This window comes from Eulemur rufifrons, chromosome 7, assembly GCF_041146395.1.
Source record: "Eulemur rufifrons isolate Redbay chromosome 7, OSU_ERuf_1, whole genome shotgun sequence".
NCBI classification, from domain to species: Eukaryota; Metazoa; Chordata; class Mammalia; order Primates; family Lemuridae; genus Eulemur; species Eulemur rufifrons.
Window position 1 is genome coordinate 284,465,005 of NC_090989.1, and position 18,695 is coordinate 284,483,699.

The window sequence follows — 18,695 nt, forward strand, 5'->3', positions numbered from 1 at the left end:
GAGCAACGACCCCCGACGGCTACGGTCTCCACGTCCCCTGGGTGCCACCCTGTGCGCACTGTCATCACATCAACCCATTTTACAGAGGAGGAAAGTGAAGGTCAGGCAGGTGAGATGACATAAGTCACACCTCCATAAGTGGCGGAGCCAGGCTTTTAATGCGGTCGGTTCCAGAGCCAGGTCTATGCCCCGCTTGTCCCTCCAGGAGCCGCAGCCTGGGGCGGACAGGTCCGTTTCCCGAGCCCGTGCCGGGGAGCCGAGCCGGGATCGTCCCCGTCTGGCTGTGGCGGTGGTGATAGCTGTTGTCAGGGCTTCCGTTTGGGTGGGTGGAAGTGTCTATTTGCTGTGCAACAGAGCAATTTCCACAGGCGAGTCTCTAACTAGCTAAATGCCGCGTCCTGCCTCCGTCGGCGGGAGGGAGCCGCCCACTGCGAAAGGAGCCGCTCGCGGGGAAACGGTTAGCAGCCCTGGCTCCACCGCGCTCGGCACCGACAAAAACCATCCCAGGACCAGCCGGCCGGGCGGGGCCGTGTGGGGCAACACTGTGTCCCTCACGGCTCCTGTCCCAGGACGACCAGCCCCACCCAGCAAGGGGGGCCAGGGCTTCGCGCTGGAGCCTGGGCCACCACGGCGGGTTACCCTGACAGTGAGCAGCGGGGTGTAGGGGGGCCGTGGGAGCTCTGGGGCCTCTCAGACATGCAGGGCTCCGAGTGGGGGGGCTGGCAGGCACCATGGCCTCGGGAGGGGTCGGTTCGCCCCTCATCCTGGGCACACAGAGCTGTTCCCCAGGGATCTTGGCGGAGCGGGGTGCACAGAGCTGGTGTGAGCCCACGGGACAGCGGGAGCGGCAGGAACAGGACCCTCAACGTTGGCCCCCAGTAATGCTGACCACGGTGGGGCTGGCGGGGCTGGGGCCCCGGATGGCGGGGCACTGCGGGGTGGGCTCTTCCAGCGTGGAGATGATCCTGGGTAGAGGCTGCATGTTCCAATCCCCCTGCGAGGAAGGGACCAGGAGGGAAACTGAGGCTGGAGAGTGCGTGAGGTGGCCGTCGCCCAGCAGCCTTTGGGTTCTTGCCCTCAAACTCACCTTGTCCCACATGGACTTGCCCTCCTCCCCAAGCTGCTCCTCAGGGGTCCCCATCTCAGTAAGTGCCCCCTCCCCTGGCTGCGCCACTGCCTAGTTAGGCACCGGGGGGCCGTTCGGGCCTCTCCCCCTCCCTGCCCACTCCAGTTTAATCATCCCCCGCCGTGGCAGTCAGAGCCCCTGGTACAGGCCATTTCTCTCCGACACGGCTACATCGAATGCCGTTTCCAACCACGTCAGACACCCGCCCCACGCCGCTGCCCGGCACGCCAGCACGAGCCCTTCCTCACGCTGGGAGTGTTTGGTTTGGCCGTTAATCCATCTCTCAAACGCTTCCGCTTCCGGGACAGGTCTTGCCAGGTGGCCATGCTACAGCGCCTCAAGAAACCCCGCATGGGCCTTAGTGCCCGGCCCAGCTGCCTCCAATCAGCGGCTCCGGGCGGAGCGGGGGGAGCCGGGGGGCAGCTCCAGCCCCAGGCCTCACCTTCCCCTCCCCCTGCGCTTTATTTTTAGGCCCTGGGGGAGGTTGCTGGCGCCCTGCTCACACCACTGAGGCGCTTAATCCCAAGCAGAGATGCCCAGGAGAGGCGGCCACCCTCCCCGTGCCGCCGCCTGTCTGTCGCTGCCTCCTGCCGGCAGGTGGCAGCCAGGCCCCCCGCGCCCCAGCGGGCTCCTCCTCGGAGCCTCGGGCAGATCTGGCACAGAGGCCTGGGCAGCTGTGGGACCCGTCCACAGGCACCCAAAAGGGGCGAGGACGTGCCCAGGGGCCAGGCCTGCGTCCGGGGCGGCCTCGGCGTCCCCCAGCGGCAGGCGCACACGGCGGGCGGACCTGGAAGCGGACGGCCGAGGACCTGTTGCAGTGCATGGAGATGGGCGCGAAGCCGTACAGGGCCTCCAGCACGTCTCGGTTGAAGGAGTTCCAGGGGACAGAGGCAAACTGCTCGGGGACGGAAGCCTGAGGGCAGGTGCAGACGTCCTCGTTGTTGAACCTGGCGGGAACGAGCAACTGGGCCGTGGTGGACAAGCAGGGAGCCCCGCGGGGCACAGACGCCTCCGCAGGATGGGTAAGGTCCTGCCTCCCCCCCACCCCCACCAGCAGGGGCTTCGTGTCTCCTGTCACCATGGCGGCTTGGTGACAGCCGCTCAGGCTCAGCAGGAATCCCCTCGAGGGACGGCATGGCCTGGCTCACCCGCCACAGGCGCTGCCAGGCAGTCGGAGGTGGGGGCTGCGGTCACACCTGCCTGCCCTGCACCAGCACTTAGCCCGGACGCCTCCCGGGCACCCCGCCGCCTGGCAGGGCCGGGGGTGTCTGTGCTGGGGTCCCGGGCACAGAGAGCAAGTGGGCGCTTCACCTGTTCACGAGGTGGAAGTACTTCTGCAGGAAGCCGGCGTCCACGGCGCTCTTGCAGAGCTCCAGCTCCGTCCGGGGGTAGTAGTGCACGTAGTTGACACACATCTCCTCCAGGATCCCAAAGCCCCCCTGCACGTCAGAGAGGACCCGTCACCGGGCTTGTCGCTCTCAGATGCTGCCGGCCAGCGGCTTTCCCCACCTCCACTTGCTCACTGCGTCCGTCCGTTCATGCACCGCACGGAGCCGGCCGCGTGCTGGGCCCCGGGAGGAGCAGGGACCGCGTCCCTGCCCACGTGGGTCCCACCCTGGCGGGAGGGGGAGGCTACAAGCCTCTGACCAGTGAACTCCTAGCGGGCGGTGATCATGTCCTGAAGCAAAATGCAAGCGGGCAGGCAGACGGGCACTGCTGCGCCCATTTGTGGGCACAGAAACTGAGCCTCAGAGAGGACAAGCACAAGCCCCGTGGTGGCCGCAGAGTCAGTGGCGCAGCAGGAGCGGACGCGGCCTCCCAACCTCCGCCTGCAGCGAGGGCCTGGAGCTGAGGGCGGTGTGAACACATTTGGCTCAGTATAGATCTCTCTGAAGTCATTTTACAGAGTTTGGCTTCTTTTCCGCCGACAATGGCAAGGGGGCCCTTCCCCGTCATTCCTGGAACTGGGCTGAAAGGAGCAGGGGGTCCCGGGGAAGAGGCCCTGACTAGAGGCTGTGACAATGGCCTCCAGCCTCCCGGGGCAACCCCACAGCCTGGACATAGCGTGGGGGACAGAGCAGGCCTTCTCTGAGTCCCCATCACCAGCGTGAAGCCCCTGGCTGGGTCCCTGCTGTTACAGCTGGTGCCCACGGAACCTTGGCTGGGAGGAAGAGGCTGTGGCAGGGCGGAGGGGCCGGGCTGGCCCATGGGCGGGCCCTGGCGCAACCCTGTAGCCGCTGTTGTGGGCGTGGGCGTGGGTCTGGGGGTTGCCTTTGGCTGGTGGCTGCTCAAGGGAGAAGGGCCTTCGCTGCCTCACAGCGGGCACCTCCCTCGGCCACCCGCCCAGGGAGACAGAGCAGGGGCAGTTCCGCCGGGACCAGGCTCAGATGAGTCCCTGGAGCGCACCTGCTGCACGGTGAGTTCCCTGGCCCTGCTTCCTCATCTCCCAGCCTTTGTCACTGTCCTGCACACGTCAGGTCAGGAGGGTCACCCTCCTCTGACTTCCCTCCCTCCCCACCCCTCTGCCGCCCCAGACATCAAAGGGGAGCTGAGTCCCAACCCCAGCACGCCTGTTCTCCTGTCTTTTACCTTGGGGAGAAAATCAAATTTCAAAGGCCACTGTCTCTGGGATCAGCAGGGAGGGGTGGAGAGTGAGAGGCTCAGCTCTGCCTGGGGAGCTGCCGGAGCCTTTGATCCGCTCAGCACTCCGGCGCTTGGCACAGTGCTGCGGCCACCCCAGAGGAGGGCGTGGGCCGGGGGAGCCCCAGAACAGCCGAAGGGTCTGAGACGCCAGCAGCGTCCCCGGCCCTGGAGGTCCTGGGAGGAGGCATCAATTCAGCCCCATGAAGCCGTCGGCAGGGAACGTGGCCCTGGCAGGAGCGTCACTGCAGGGGTGGCCAGGGGCCTGCGGTCAGGGTTTGCTCACTGGATGCCCCGCAGGTCCCTCCCGCCCTGGCTCCGGCGGCTGCACCTGCAGAGTGGGGCCACCTGCAAGGGCTCGGCTCCCGCGCTCCCACCCATGGCACAAAGCGCGCTCTGCTGAGAGCAGCACGTGTCGGGGTTGGCACCTGGGCTCGGGCGCCAGGCTGTCTGGCACCTGCTGCCTGGGAGCTGTGTGCTCTTGGTTTCAGAGCTCACTGCGTCTGCTGGTGGCACCTGCCTCAGAGGTCCGGGTGAGGCTTAGCATGGTTAGGATGTCACTAGAATAGTGCTGAACACACCACATCAGCTGCTGCTGTGCGAGACAGAGCCCCTCCTCCGCATAGAACGAAGGGCTGGCAACACTCTCTTGCCCCCTGAGTTTGTGACCATGGCCCAGAGCAGTTGCCACCCAAATCCAGAGAGAGACAGGGTGAGTGTGGCTACACCTCTGCAGGCCACAGCCCTGGGTTAAATCCCAGCTCCGCCCTTTGTCCACTGTGTGTCCTTGGGCAGGTGCCTTCCCTCTCTGAGCCTTCACGTCTCAGCTGTGCACAGACAGACAAAAACTCCTACTTTGGAGACTGACGTGAAAACTGTTAGTAAATGAGGGGTGGAAACAACTGCGATGTCCATCAGCGGATGGCTGGATAAGCAACACAGGGTCCACCCACACAATGGGGTACCATCCTGCACAGCAAGGAAGGCGGCACCGCCCGGCTACCACGTGGAGGAACCGACGGCACCGCGCTGCCTGAGCGAGGCCAGACACAGGCCACACAGTGTCTTACTCCGTGACTACGAAATGCCCAGAAATCCCTAGAGATGGAAAGAGATCAGTGGCTTCCAGGGGCCGGGCCGAGGACAGGGGATGGGGACTGCTCAGTGGGTACGGGGCTTCCTTTTGGGGGATGAAATTGCTCTAACATTGACTATGCTGATGGTCACATGTGTCCGTGAACGCACTAAAGGCCACCGAGCCGCACTCTGAGTACGTGGATCATATCTCAGTAGAGCTGCTGAGAGAGGTGAGTGCGGCTGACGGCCGGGGCTGGACACCCTGCAGCTGGGTCCACGGAATAAGACACGAGGACCGTGCCGTGGCAGAGCAGGGGTCCTGGGGCCGGGGGCTGGCCCACTCCGAACCTCACAATTCACAGAAGAACTGCTGGAGCTACGGGGATTAGCACCACGCCTGGCAGGGACCTGCTGGCACAGCAAGCAGCTGGCTTAGGTGACAGCTCACCTGGCCGCCTGTCTGCTGGGGCCGCCTGCGCCTGAGCGAGCAGCAGACCCCCCACTGCAGGTCCAGAGCCTCCTCCTGGGACTGTCTGCGTCCAGCCAAGATGAGCCCCACCGGCTGTCCTGTCCGAGGGCTGGGCGTCCCCACCCCCACCACGTCTCCGCCTTCCCAGAGCTCCCCTCCCCCTGGAGAATGTCCTCTGTGCCTCCCTCCCCCGCCGCGCCCCTGCACCATGCTCTGCACCCACGTGGCAGCCACTTCCCTGGCCAGGCGCCCCCTGCTCTGCTGTGGCTCCTGACCTGGTGTTTGGGTTTTGTCAGTTTTGCCGTGGCCTGTGCAGGTGTTGCAGCCCTGTCCCCGCCCCCGGGCCGTGAGCACCTGGGGCACCGGCGACCTCTCCTCCCAGGGCCCCTCCCTCGCCGGCCGGGGGTTGGGGGCAGCACAGGAGCTGAGAAAGGCCTGCTGGAGCTCTGGCTCTGGAACTGGAACAGGCGTCAGAACCACCTGGGGCCTTTCAAAGCACAGACTGCGGCGTCGCCACCCACACCTCTGACTCCACAGGTCTCGGTGGAGCCCAAGATGTCACATCTCTCACAGGCTCCCAGCGACGCTGACACTGCGGTCCCCGAGGGAGTGTTAGAATCCTCCCTCAGCCGCCCCAGGCCAAGCACAGCCCTGGGGCCAGGGCGAGGGCGCAGGACTCACCACAGTGGCGTGCTCCCGGTCTTGCGTGTTGTACGTGCAGGAAGTGATGAGCACGTCTCCCTGGGAAGGAGCCCACAGACCCCATCAGCATCTGCCACCTGGTGCTGACAGCCCCACGGGACCTCACCACCGCGTGCCACAGCGCCTGCTAGCGTCAGCCGCTACGAGGAACCTGGCAGTGGCCCCTGGCCCCCGACACAAGGGTCACAACTGGGTGTCCCAGGGAGCCATTACCCATCTGCTCCCATGACCCATTGGGTGCCAGCCCGTCAGGACACAGGCCATGGGCAGGGCCCAGGCCGGTGGCTGTGTGGGCTGGTTGGTCGCGCCACAGCTCAAGGGTGGGCGTGGGCCGGGTTTTCCCTTCTGTATGATTGGGGGCTTCTCTCCCTAAATGCTCAGGGTCTGTGGTTCGGCAGGTCAGGCTGCAGGACGCAGGTCACTGTCATGCCATCTGGTTCTTTCCTGTCTGGTGTCCCTTGGGAACTCCCAAGTGAGCCTGCCTGGGAGGCAGCATCAGACTCTCCTGGCCCCCAGCTGGTGGCAGTGAATGAAGTGGCTTCCCTGTCCCGCCTGGGCACTCACCTGGTGGACAGACACGACCTTCTTCAACATGCGGATCTCCTGGGGTGGGCAGAGCCGGGATGGGGAGGGAAGAAGAGACTTTAGGGAACCCAGGCCCGACCCAGCCCCCCAACCCCCTGTCCCCTCTGGGTCCTCCCGGGAGACAGGCCCCGATCTGGGGTGTCTGTTCCTGGCTGGCTGGGAGGGGATTAGACCAGAGCAAGAAGGTCAAGCGCACTGGGCAGGGGGCTCCTACCTGGAAGTGAGCGCTGTAGTGATTGTCCCTGTTCACGATCTCCCTCTCTCGGCCGTCCCGGGCGAGCACCGTGACCACCTTGGTCCCCGCCAGGTGCGTGTGCAGCTGAGAGGCGAAGATGTGGATCCCCGAGGGGGGCAGCGCCTGCAGGGCGGGAGCCGCAGCGTCGGGACCCAGCCCCCTGCGCCCCGTCAGAAAGCCAGGCAGAGAGTGGCTCCTGCAGAGTGAGGTGGCTGCTTGGCCCGGTCCCCATGGCGGCAGCACCTGCCGGGGCCCCCCAGGCACACTCAGAAGCAGATGACCCCCCGTGGTCCTTTGATTTCCCCTCTTGAGCCCCGAGAGGCAGGTGGGCTCACCCCCACTCAGCCAGCAGGCCTCCAAGGCAAGCCCGCACAAGCCGGGCGCCACGGAGCCACGCAGCTGAGCAGGACGTGGCCTCCCAGCTCTGTGGCCTGCCAAGCGGTGGCGTAGGTCGTGCTTGGCAGCCCCCCACGTGCCAGCCCCACAGACCCTTTGGCTGCCCTGCGGCATCACCTCGTGTCATTAGCAAGCGGCCGAGGCCAGGCTAACCCTGAGGTCGCCCCCTCCCTGGTCCACAGCCGACCGTCGCGGCTGGCGGGGGCCGCGTGGAGAAGGCGGCCACCTCGGGTCAAAAGGCCTCATTGCCGCACCAGGGCGTGAGGGGATTCCCAGAGGGCGGGCGTTTTCCCTGACCTAACGCTCACTTTGGAAAACTCCCTAAAATGTGTCACGTGCTGTGAGCGTTTCCTTAGCGACTCAGTCATCTCCTCGACCACGCCCGCTGTGCTCTGCAGCCAGCAGGGGCAGGAGTTCGAGGTGCTGTTGGCCCAACGCCAGTGACCCCAACTGCTGGCTTCGTACGGCTCATCTGCTGTCACTGTCACTTCTGCACCTTCCTCTCGCTCCGGACCAGCTACGGCTGCCCTCGTCGTTATGCAGTGCTTCGTGCCGACGACGTGAGGGATGAAACTTTGTGGCCACCGTGGCTGGGCCTGGGGCCCCTTCAAGGGGGGGGCCTGGGCTTCACCATGGTGCTGTGGCCCCCAGAGGCCGACCACTGGCCCAGAGACGCGGGTGCCTGGCAGTGCAGGGAGGAATAAGGTCTTCTGGGGCCAAAACAATATTCTTTTCTTTTTCCTTTGAATAAACCTTGCAAAATCCCAGTTCCATGGCTTCCTTCCACACGCAGTACGAGACGGCACCTGGTTCCCTGCAGACTTACTGACTCCTCGAGTTATCAGTGTCGTTAATATTTTCTCCGTCATTTCAGAGAAGGACATTTCAGTGTCTTCAGCTGCATTTTCTGACTGTTCTGACCAGGACATCTGACTGTGCCTCTGACTGCAGACCCTGTGCCCCTCCTGCCTGCTCCAGAAGAGACAAGACGCACGTTTTGCGTGTAAAGCACTCGAGGATGCTGGCGAGGGAGGGCAGGTCTGCGCTCGGAGGCAGAAGAGCTGTTCCCACGGCCACTGTGTCCCTGCAACGGGCAGTGACAGCTGCCGGGCCCTTTCCTGTGGGCCCTGCCCACGGAGCTTAGACACGGACAAACATTTCGCCACGGAGGGCCTTGGGAAGCGTGAGAGAGCGTCGGCCGCAGAGTGTGGGGTAGGATTCTCACCCCGGTCTCAGACGAAAGGAGCTGCTGGATGTGCGCCGTGCCGGCCCACAGCACCGTCTCTCCCCAGCGTCCGGGAACCTCGCTGGCCCAACCCTCGGAGGGCTGGGGAGCTCTGGGCTCACCCACTTGCAGAACAAATCCCAGTGGACCGACCCACTGCGGGGAAAGTCCACTGTAAGCCTCATCACAAAGCATCTGCTGTCGTCAGCGCGGCTTTCAAAGTCAGACGCGTGTTGAACCCCGACTCTGTGCCTGCTGGCCTGGGGCCGCGGCAAGCCTCAGTTTCCTCATCTGTGACGTGGGCAGACAGTGCTTACCTGGCAGGCCACCGCAAGAAGTGACAGTCCAGTGCAGGAGAAAGTGTTGCAATGCACACGACGGACTGTGAAATAACAGCCATCGCACAGAAAGAGAGAAAACAGCCCGCTGGGAAACGGAGCGAAGAAAAGAACAGACATTTACAGAACAGAACCAGTGGCCACGAGGTAGAGGAAAAATATCCCCAAACTCCACAAATAGCAAATTCAAGCTGAATAACAGCGGCACGTCTTTCTCCCGAACGCCTGGGAAAACTCCGCAGCAGGGACAAGCCGACGGGTCGGTGAGCGTGTGGGGAACCGGGCACCTCTGGCGTCACGTGCCACGGACCGGGCTTTCTGGAGGGCGTTTTGCAAGGTTTATTCTAGGAAAGTTCACGTCCCTGAGCAGCAATTTCACCTCTAGAAATCTGCACAGTGCCTGCACAAGGACTCCGGCACCTTCTTTCCATCTGTGAACCACTGACCACCCCTGGACAGCAGCCGGTAGGGAACAGGTGCGCACAGGCTGGGATCCAGACGGGGCAGGCCAGGCGTGGAGGGACAGGCTTTGGGAGTCACATCCGGCTCCTCCAGAACCAGGGCCCCCGTTGGTGCTGGAGTCCACGCGCCAACCTACACCACCGCCCTGTGCGTGGCCCGAGAACGGTGCCCCCTGAGATTTTGCGCCATGGGCACCCCATGGTCAGGGACACAGTGAAGAGCCCCGGGTTGTGGAGCACTACGCAGCAATGAAAAGGCAAATCACAGGACAGATGATTCCATTTGTTGAATAATTTGTAAACTATTCAATATGGTTTTTTCAAAAAAAAAAAGAAAAGAAAAAACACCTGTCCTCATCACCTGTGAGGACAGGTAGAAACATAGAGGAGAAAAGTCTGGAAGGACACAAAGAGCCAGTGAGTAGATGGCTCAGGGTGAGGCCAGGGTGGTTCCGAGACCTTCCCTCCAGCTGCGGCGCCTGCGTCTGTCACGCGGTGAAAGCGGACTTGGAGACGCAGGCGCAGAAGCTGGTGCGGGGCGGGCCGGGGCGTGGCTGGCGCTGGGTGGGGCGAGAGGCACAGGCAGCCTCGTGGGACGGGCCCTCGCACGCATGCGCACGCGGAGGGGGCGGGGCGGGGATCAAAGCCGGGCCGGCCCCACTCACCAGCTGGGTGCACTTGTCCGTGCAGTAGCCGGTGAGGACGAAGGCGCTCTCCCGCGGGGGCACGGCCATCACGGGCGTGTACACCAGCCCCAGCTCCATGATGCCCGCGTCGAAGCGCCGCAGCGTGGCCGTGTAGTACAGGCGGATGCCCGAGGAGTCGCGCCGGCCTGGGAGAAGAGGTGTGGATGGAGGCGGGCAGGCTGGAGGCCTTCTCAGCCCCCCTGCTGACAGCCCCAAGACCCCAGCCGCCCTCGGCCAGGAGTGGAGCCGGTCACCCCCGCCTGCTCCCACCTGCTGGGGGTACCAAGAGCCGCTGCATTTGTTCCCACACCTGTGGGCGCCAGGCAGCTGCAAGAATCAATTAACACCGGCCACGGGATACCCGCTGGGAAGAAAGAGCTGTTGTTTCTACGAAAACCAGCTGAGCGCTGTGGATCGGCCGGAGATGGCGGGGGACCTAGGACGCCGTGGAACCAGGTGAGATGCCCGCGGTGGGCTCGGGAGGCTGGTGAACAGCTTGGACCTGCGCTCGGGCTGCTGGCAAGGGCCTTGGTGTCCTTCCTCCACGCTCAGAGGAACCCGAGCTGCAGGGTGGGAACCCGCAGGGCGTGGTCTGGGCGAAGCAGGCCGGGGGCGCCCGTCTGCCCCCCACTCGCACAGCCGGACTCTCGTCAGAGACGGCCAAGTGCCAGCGCATCTCCGTGCTGAGGGTGACAGGAAAGCACAGCCTCCTTTTGCTGCTTTGGCTACTGGGCCCTGCGGGACCGGGCAGACCGGGAGCCGCCCGCGGAGCCCACGTCTCAGGAGAAGCTGAGCAGCAACGTGGCCCCCAGGCTCGGGGCCAGCTTGAAAGATTTGTGCCCTGGCTCATGCACAGTCCGGGTCCCGCTTGGTCCACGGGGACTCCCTGTCCCTCTCTGGACCTCAGCTCAGTCAAGGGCCTCTTCCAAAGGAAACCTCGCGCTTACTCTAGTCACGGAGACTGTGCTTGTCCCTGCCTGTGACTTGGCCACACCTGCCAGTCCTTGCAGTTTGCGGTTCGGAGCGTCTCTGCAGCTCCCTGGGCAGGCCTCCCCGCGTCACCCGGAGCGGACGGACAGAGGCCCAGGGACACTGGCACCCGCTGGGCGTCCACACAAACATGTGTCCTCCAGGCAGCCCCTCTCCTGAACTGCCACCCGCAGGGACCTGCCAACGCGAGGCTCAGGGACCAGGCTGAGCCCATGGCGGGGTTAAAGGCCTGGCCCCGGCCCCAAGCCCTGGATGCGCAGCAGAGGTGGACAGCGGTCGGGGACTCTGTACCCTGGGCCACTGGGGGGAAGGGTGCCAGGCGGCAGGGAGCGTGGACGTGGCAAGGGCTTCAGCTCGCACGCCTCCTCTTGCCTGCGCCTCCCACACCCCACACGCCCACAGCGTCCAAACGCGCACGGCTCCTGTCTCCGGGCCGATGACATCAGAGATAATAATAAACGGTGCTGCAGTTGGTTAGAATTCAGATGGGGATTAAATAATGAAGTAATGGTGGGATTTTGATATTTATAGAAAAGCAGCCCATCTCAGGATTTGTGAAGTGACAAGAACGTCTTTGCATTTGGCAAAGGATCCATAAATACAGCCAGATAATCAGGAGGAGACAGACTTCCCTGATGCTTAAGGAGTTTTCAAAAATCCATTTGCTTTCAGGTTTTAAATGAGCAATAAATCCTGTATCATGCTAGGGCCCACGCTGACTTATGCCCGTCTCTGTGCGCACTGTAGATAACGCCAGCGGTGGCAGAAGCATTACTTATGCCGCCCGGAAAAAACCGCCATGACATTAGCTGAGCAGAGCCCTGTGCCCACTCCGAGTTGGGGGCGTTGCGTGCGTGAGCTTCTCCCAGCTGCACAGCAGCCATGGGCAGTAAGAGGACGGGCACAGGGTTCAGGTCACCCAGCAGGGCCACCACGTCGGTGGGGCACAGGCTAGGACCCAGCCTGGAGCCAAAGCTCGTATCTGTCAGGCTATCTGCCCCTCGCTTGAACTAATGAAAATATGTCACTCGGAAAACAGAGTGACTATACGTGGGGGAAGATGCTGGTGTGACAGGGACTTTCTGACTCGGTATCAACTGGTATTGCCATCCTAAAGACCAACTCTGCCTGTGCCACCTTCAGGCACGGGGCGATCCAGCAGCCACTGCTGTCTGCCCCCAGCTCCCCTCCCATCCCTACGCTGCAGCCAAGCCTGCCATCCTACCCTGCCACCAGGTGCCCTGTGCTGGCCCGGTCTGATCTGGGGAGGGCAGAGCCACAGCACGTGGGTGCTGGCAGGTCACCTCGTTAGGGAGAGAAGTCAGGGATGGGGGCAGCTGCTGATCTGAGCAGCCTCACAGACGTTAGACTGCTGGGCGAAGGGCTCCTGGGCTCTGCTCCAGCCGGGGGCCTTTCTCCACTGGCCTGGGCCCGTGTTTAGCGCCCCAAGGCCGGCCTCCTGCTCTGGCTGGTGCTGGTGCCAGGCGGGGTGTCGACTCAGACTGATCCGACAGCTGAGGGGTCCCGGTCAGGAGAGGCAGCGTGGCAGCCAGGGTCGAGTGCGGGCTCAGCCATCCCAAGGCCTCGCGACCGAGGCCGCGGAGACAGAAAGAGCCGGAGCTCGAATCCCTGCCTGCTGGCAACGTCCCTTCGCCTCTGGGCCTCAGTTCCTCGACTACAGAATGGGTTTGCGAGAAACCTGCACTTGGCCACTCCTAGGTGGGTGGTCCCTGGGTCAGCACAGTGTCGATGGGATGACTCGGCAGGGAGGACGGGAGGGGGGCGTGAGGCTGCCCCCAGCGCCGCATGTTGGGCTGCAGCTGGGTGCTGGGGAGACAGAGAGGGGGACCCACATGGCCCCGCCCTGGGAGCCCACTGCAGTCAGGAAGGGGGGAGTGAAGGAGGGGCCGCAGGGCCGCTGCCGGCCGGGCCACCCAGGAGCCTCAGGCTGTGAGCGGTGGGGTCTGCACCGAGCAGACCCCAGGTGACATTTCCTCCCGGCCCCTGGGGCTTCCAAGGGAGGGCGGCAGAGCGCCTACCTTTTATCTGCAGCGGGTTGTGGTAGTGAACTTCCAGGCGGAGGAATCTGGAGGACCCAGGGCCCCCAAAAGCGACGCCAGCTTCCTCAGGGTAGTAGAATGCCTGTCAGGGGAAGGGGTGTCAGAGGGTCCGGGAGTCATGAGAGCTCCGGACAGGGCTGGGGGCAAACCTGCCCAGCTGTGGGGGCCCAGCTGCGGGCGGGGTGGAGGGGCAGCGGGATGGGAGTGACCCCCTCCTGCGAGGGGCACCCCGTCACCACCCCCAACACACTGGGCTGAGCCTCACCCCCAATCCCCTCCAGCCCCCCTTCTCTGGACCAGTGGAAGGGGGCTGATGAGACCCCCCCCAGATGAGGCCCATGGAGGCCCCCACAACGGGCCGCACCCCCAGCCAGCCCTGGGACCACCCTGTGCACAAAACCCTCCAATTCCAGTGAGAAACAGTCAGGACCGGGAGGTGCATCAGCTCGTGGGTTTGTAGCAAAGTCACAGAGGCTGGGAGGCGGCCCGAGGGATGGGGGGGATTTCAGGCATCGCGGAGGAGGCCGGGGCCTCTCGGATGGTGAAGCTGGGAACCAGAGGTGTCGGGGGACCGGGCCCCAGAGACGCCAGAGGAGGCCCGGGAGATGTGCGGGGTCACGGGGATGCACCTTGGCGCCCAGGGCCCAGGCGGCCAGCACGTGGCGGCAATAGTTGAGGCGGTCGGGCTTCATCTTGGAGTCGCAGGGTCCGCTGAAGTGGGGGAAGCTGTCAAACTCGGCAGCGCACTGGAAGACCTCCATGTGGTGCACCAGGGCCTCGTTGCCCGCGGTGATGACAGACTCGTACTGCAACGGGAGGCGGTGCACTGAGTGTGGCAACCGGACCCCCAGCCCCGCCCCCCACTGCTGCCTGGACTCTGTCCAGCTCCTCCCCTCCGTGGGCCTCTGTTTGCCCATCTGCAAAATGGGAGGGATGGGCGAGGCAATTTTGCAATTTCTGGGGCACTTCCGGGGCTCGGGGCTTGGAGGGTGGAGTTACCACCGTGAACCAGGCAGAATCCGCCAGCGGCGTGTGGAGGCCCCAGAGTGAAGGACATGAGGGTCCAGACGGGACATTGCCTGACGCAGTGGGGACAGCTGGCCTCAGTTGTCTGGGGCAATGGCCGGGCAAGTACGCCAGCCGCCCGCAGCTCCATCAGGAGGCAGGGTGGTCCTGAGGCTAGAGCCTGCACCCCAGGCACAACCCCAAGGCCAGCCCACTCCCTGCTGTGTGACTTTGGCTACTCATACAACCTCTCTGGGCTGCACTTCCTCTGTGGAGACAAGGACAATGCCTGGTGCTGGGCACTGTTGTGCTGAAGTGGGCAATCACCTCGCCTTCCCCCAGGGCCGGGCAGACAGTGGACACTGAGCAGCTATTGTCATTACTGTTACAGCTCCGGGGTGGGGGGCGGGGAGTTTAAAGCAGCGGAGTTCTGAGTTGAGCTGCTTTTTCGTGGAGGGGGAGGTGGCCTGACAGACAGACAGACAGCAGTTCCAGTCCCCAGGGAAGGTGCAGAAACCAAGATCTTGGTGGCTTTGGTCCAGGCAGGGAAGTGAGGGGCTCAGAGGCCCTTTGAGGGTGCACAGGGTGGCAGGAGCCAGAGGACACTTGCTAATCCTGCGGGACTTCAGGCCGAAGGTCCAAGCAGGACCACGGACAGCTCCCTGGGGTTGGGGACAACTGAGGCCCCGGGCGGGAGGCAGAGCTGGGGCGAGGACTTGGGCCCCGGACCCGCCGCGTACCATGACGATGTGGTGCCGGGAGAAGTCCTTGGGCAGCTCGGTGATGTAGCACCAGTACGTGGTCTCCTGGTCCGGGATCAGGACGTCGGGGGCGCGGATCTCCATGGTGCGGGTGTCCGAGGGCACTGCCGGGGTGGGGATGTCGGGCTTCAGGAGCTGCACCCGCTGCAGCCCCGTCTGCAGGCCCGAGGTGTTGATGGCCTCCAGCGACCGGAACGGCTCCGCCAGGATCCCGTACACCAGGTGCACCGTGCCGTCCTGAGGCAGAGACACAGGCGAGCCAGGCTCCTTGGTGACTCCGTGGATGCCATGTCCCACACCAGCCCGGTGACACCCCTCGCTCTGGCCTCTGGGAAGGAGGGGACCCTGGAGGCCCAACGTGGCCCCTGCCGGGATCCCACGTGCACCGCGTGTCGGCTGCGCTCTGTCTCGCCAAGCACTACGCGTCAGCGAGGAGCTGCTTGGTCCCGGGCTCGGGGGCTGACAGCAGAGCTGGTCCTTCCCGAACTGCCTCGACCTCGGCCAGCTACCTCTGGCGACCCCCCTGGCTTTCTCTCTGTCGTCATGGCCCAGGCCCCGGCCCCAGACTTCCCAGGGGCAGGAAAGGGTCACAGCCTGACACTGGCCCAGGAAGTAAGTGTGATCCATGCAGCCCACGCTGTCCTAGGCACTCAGGGCCACCACCTACCTCAATGAGGTAATCCTTGGGGTCACAGGTGGCAAAGGGCCTCTTGAAGAGCAGGGACAGGCCTTCCGGGGTCCTCTGGGCCTGCAGCAGCTGGTAGTCCTGCTGGGCATCCAGGTGGACCTGCCCCTTCCGGTCACTCCAGGCGTCCTGCAGAGACAGGTCCTGGGCTCCGACCTGCAGCTCTGACCTGGCCGAGCTCCCTGTGTGTCGCAGTGGGCTGGGGGGGCCGCCGGGCTCACTCCCTGTGGATCTGGGGTCCTGCCTGGGGTGGGGGCCCACTCACACTTCCCAAGTCCGTTTCTGCCTGGCGGCAGCAGAGTCCAACCCCAGTGGCGCTCACTCCCTCTGCGGCCATGAGCCCGGCCCCCAGATGCCCGCCAGGTCACGGGCGGGATGGGACACAGGACTCTGTGTTGCTGAGAAGGTGCCTGAGGCTTGCTAGGCCTCGCCAGGGTGGCCTCAGACCAGCACTGCCGCCGTTTGCCAACAGGGAGGGCTTGTGACGGCCCTCAGGAAGGGGAGACAGGACGGACGAGGACGGGGACTAGAGAGAAACCAGGGCACGGTATCTAAGGTGGCGCACTGCACGGGCCTGACAGTGAGCACCTGCGAACACGGCATACTGCGCCCGGCACCTCACCGCTCACCCTGGTCCTAGCCTTGTCTCAGAAGGTAAACTGAGGCCTGGGGAGGAAATGGCCCTGCTGTGTTTCCCCAGGACGTGTCCCGGGATCTGGAACCCCAGCCCCGCTGCTGCCCTGGCCAGGCGCCAGGGTGCAGGGACACAGCGGGCTCCGGGATGGGCTGGGGGAAGCAGAGCGCCTTCCCCAGCAAGCAGCCCTGTTCCCCTCTCGGGATACCGCGGGCCCTCAGCCGTGAGGACTTTCGGTTGTTTCTGTTTAATCCTATATCCACGGCTAGAACGTGTTTTCTTCATTTCCTGGACAAAATACAAATCTGCGAGAGATTTTGCAAACTTTTCCCTGGAGAGAAGCAACACGGTGCGGCTCCTGCCAGGGACGCGGCTGATTGTGGAGGGACCAGCCTTAGACAGAGGCAGAGAGTTCGCGTGTGACGTTTGAGCTGAGCCCAGAATGCATTAGTTGCACGCGTTGCTAAAGGAGCAACCACAAGTCTGACATTTGCTTTCACAGGGATTTGTTGTGCAAATTAATCTCGCCAGTGCGGAAGGCTGAAGCCACCCCAGCTTCCCTGGCAGCTGCCGCAGCAGCCGGTGGAGGCTGGCACCTGCGGGGAGTTGGGGGCGGGGGGAGCTGCCCCAAGAGGGGCTGAGCCAGGCTCACGGACGACCCGACTGCTGGCGGCTCAGAACCGGGGCATCTGGGTCTTTCTCAGTGCGGACCCCCTGGGCCACTGAGTGTCCTCGGGCGCGGGAGGCAGGACATCCCTTGGGGCCCCAGCAGGGCCCTGCCCAGGCAGTGCCGCCCCGTCCTGCCGGCTGGCCCAGCATCAGGGCCTCACCTGGAAGTGGGCAGGGCTAAGCTGCGGGACTGGCGGGACCAGCTCGGCCCCGGAGCGGTCAGCACCGTGGGCCCTTGCGAACTCACGGCAACCCAGAAAGGTGGACGGGTTGTCCCCACGTCTAGACATGTGACAGAGGTGGGGCCGGCCGCTGCTTGGCTGGGACTCACTCGCAGTCCCTGTGGCAGCAAAGCCCCTTCCGCAGAGGAAGAGAGGCCACCTGACTTAGGGGACGTCGCAGCTGCCTGTGTCTGCTTTCGTGGGGAGAGTCGCGCTTCGTCCCTGCAGAGGCCCTGCTGGCCAGGCCCACCTGGGGAGGACAGTGGACAACGGCTCTCCCTCCTCTGGGGACCCCCTGCAGCTTGTGGGGGGCCCAACGCCCTCTCCAGGCTGAAGGGAGACGTTGCCCTTTCTCCACCCCTGGGACAGGAGGGCACCGCGCTGTTGGAGGAGGGTGTGCAGAGCCACCCAACCGTTTTGGCTCAGCTCACCCGCGTGTGCGAGCGCAGTGGGTCTGCACGGCTGCGTGCTGTGCTTGGCCACGTGCCACCCCGGCCGGTGTCTGTGGCGTGTGTGCTCTGGGGAGCAGCGTGGGGCATGGTTTGCAAGAGTGGGGGCCGCGGGGTCTGCCCTCACAGGGTGAGCTGTGGGGTTCCGGGGGCCTAGGTGGCGTGTGAGTGCCCGTGGGCTGTCCCACCATCAGGCGTGCTGTTAGCGTGTGCCGTTTCGGACCATGGAAAGCATCTGTCTCCCTTTTTGTCCTCAGACTGGTGTCCCCATGACACCCAAGCTTGGGACACAGACCTAGCCCAGATCTCAGTAAGGCAAACCCCGAGAGGCGGTAGAAACACTCCCTGTGCTGGGATAAGAGGTCTGGAGAGAAGGCCGGGGGTGGGGGTGGCGCTGGGGCTGAGGTTGGGAGGGCTGGCGGGGAGGGAGGCTCACCGCAAAATAGGCACTGTCACCGTCGGTCCAGAGCACGACGAGGTCGGCGTTCTTCAACTCGCCGCGGTCCGACATCCCGAACAGGAGCCCGGCCCTGAGCCGCCGCGCCAGGAGCTGGAAGTGGACGGCCTCCTGGCTGTAGCTGACGTTCCACGAGAGCTCCAGGGCTCCCTCGGGGTCCAGGGGGATGCGGTAGGGGAAGGGGCTCTCGGGGGGTGCGGAGCCCTGCAGCGCGGCCACCAGGATGACCAGGAAGACGGCCACCGCCGTGCCGTACATGGAGGCCGCCTCGCGCACGCTGGGGCTGGGCAGGCTGGCCCAGTGACACGGGAGGCTGGGGGCCTGCATGGTGGGAGTGAGCTCGCCGGCCTCGCCGGGCCATTTATGCCCGGCCCCCCACGGGGTGGGCCCAGGCTGCACCGATAATCACATTTGTCTGGTGGGGAATTCAATTGTCCCGCCGGCCCTCCCACCCCCGGTGCCCCAGGCCAGCACTCTGCCTTCCACCTCCCCTAATTGGCACTAATGACACATGGACACCGTCAGCGGGAGTTGAAGCAGACAGGCTACTTCCGTCCTTTCGGACCCGTCTCCGAGGAGCCGTCCCAAAAGCAGGTCTCCCCTGCAGCCAGCAGGCCTTGCAGACGCCCCCCAGCCGGGCACGCGGCCACCTCGCAGTTGGCCCAGCCCAGTCCCCGACAGAATGGGCCCCGAGCCGTCCCACCCAGGGATGAGCCGGTGAGGCTTGCAGGGCCTCCCCCAGGTGGCCAGTGAGCGATGGGCCCCTCGCTGCTGCAGGCCTGGCCCAGCGAGCCCTGCCATGTCCACGATACCAGAGGGTGGCC

The 18,695-nt window shown here is 64.5% G+C and overlaps 1 protein-coding gene across 1 annotated transcript; it reads right to left on the minus strand.

Moving 5' to 3' along the window:
• Positions 1-646: 646 nt before the first annotated feature.
• Positions 647-18,198, minus strand: DBH (dopamine beta-hydroxylase). The gene is made up of 12 exons (XM_069477058.1): positions 17,851-18,198; positions 15,424-15,570; positions 14,736-14,993; positions 13,620-13,796; positions 12,970-13,072; positions 9,920-10,086; positions 6,814-6,957; positions 6,579-6,617; positions 5,994-6,053; positions 2,438-2,565; positions 1,914-2,073; positions 647-994 (listed from the first exon to the last, which is right to left on the minus strand). Exons 1-12 carry the CDS (start codon positions 18,196-18,198, stop codon positions 863-865), a joined length of 1,863 nt encoding a protein of 620 aa, XP_069333159.1. The 3' UTR covers positions 647-862.
• Between the last annotated feature and the right edge of the window lie 497 nt (positions 18,199-18,695).

What these genes read in the sequence shown, in the direction of transcription:
- DBH (XM_069477058.1), bottom strand. Translation starts at nt 18,198, where the DNA reads ATGCAGGCCCCCAGCCTCCCGTGTCACTGGGCCAGCCTGCCCAGCCCC. An exon ending in CCAAGGATTACCTCATTGAG is followed by an intron (nt 14,994 to 15,423) that starts GTAGGTGGTGGC and finishes TCTCTGCCTCAG; the next exon opens with GACGGCACGGTGCACCTGGT. An exon ending in AGGTCGTGTCTGTCCACCAG is followed by an intron (nt 6,054 to 6,578) that starts GTGAGTGCCCAG and finishes GCTCCTTCCCAG; the next exon opens with GGAGACGTGCTCATCACTTC.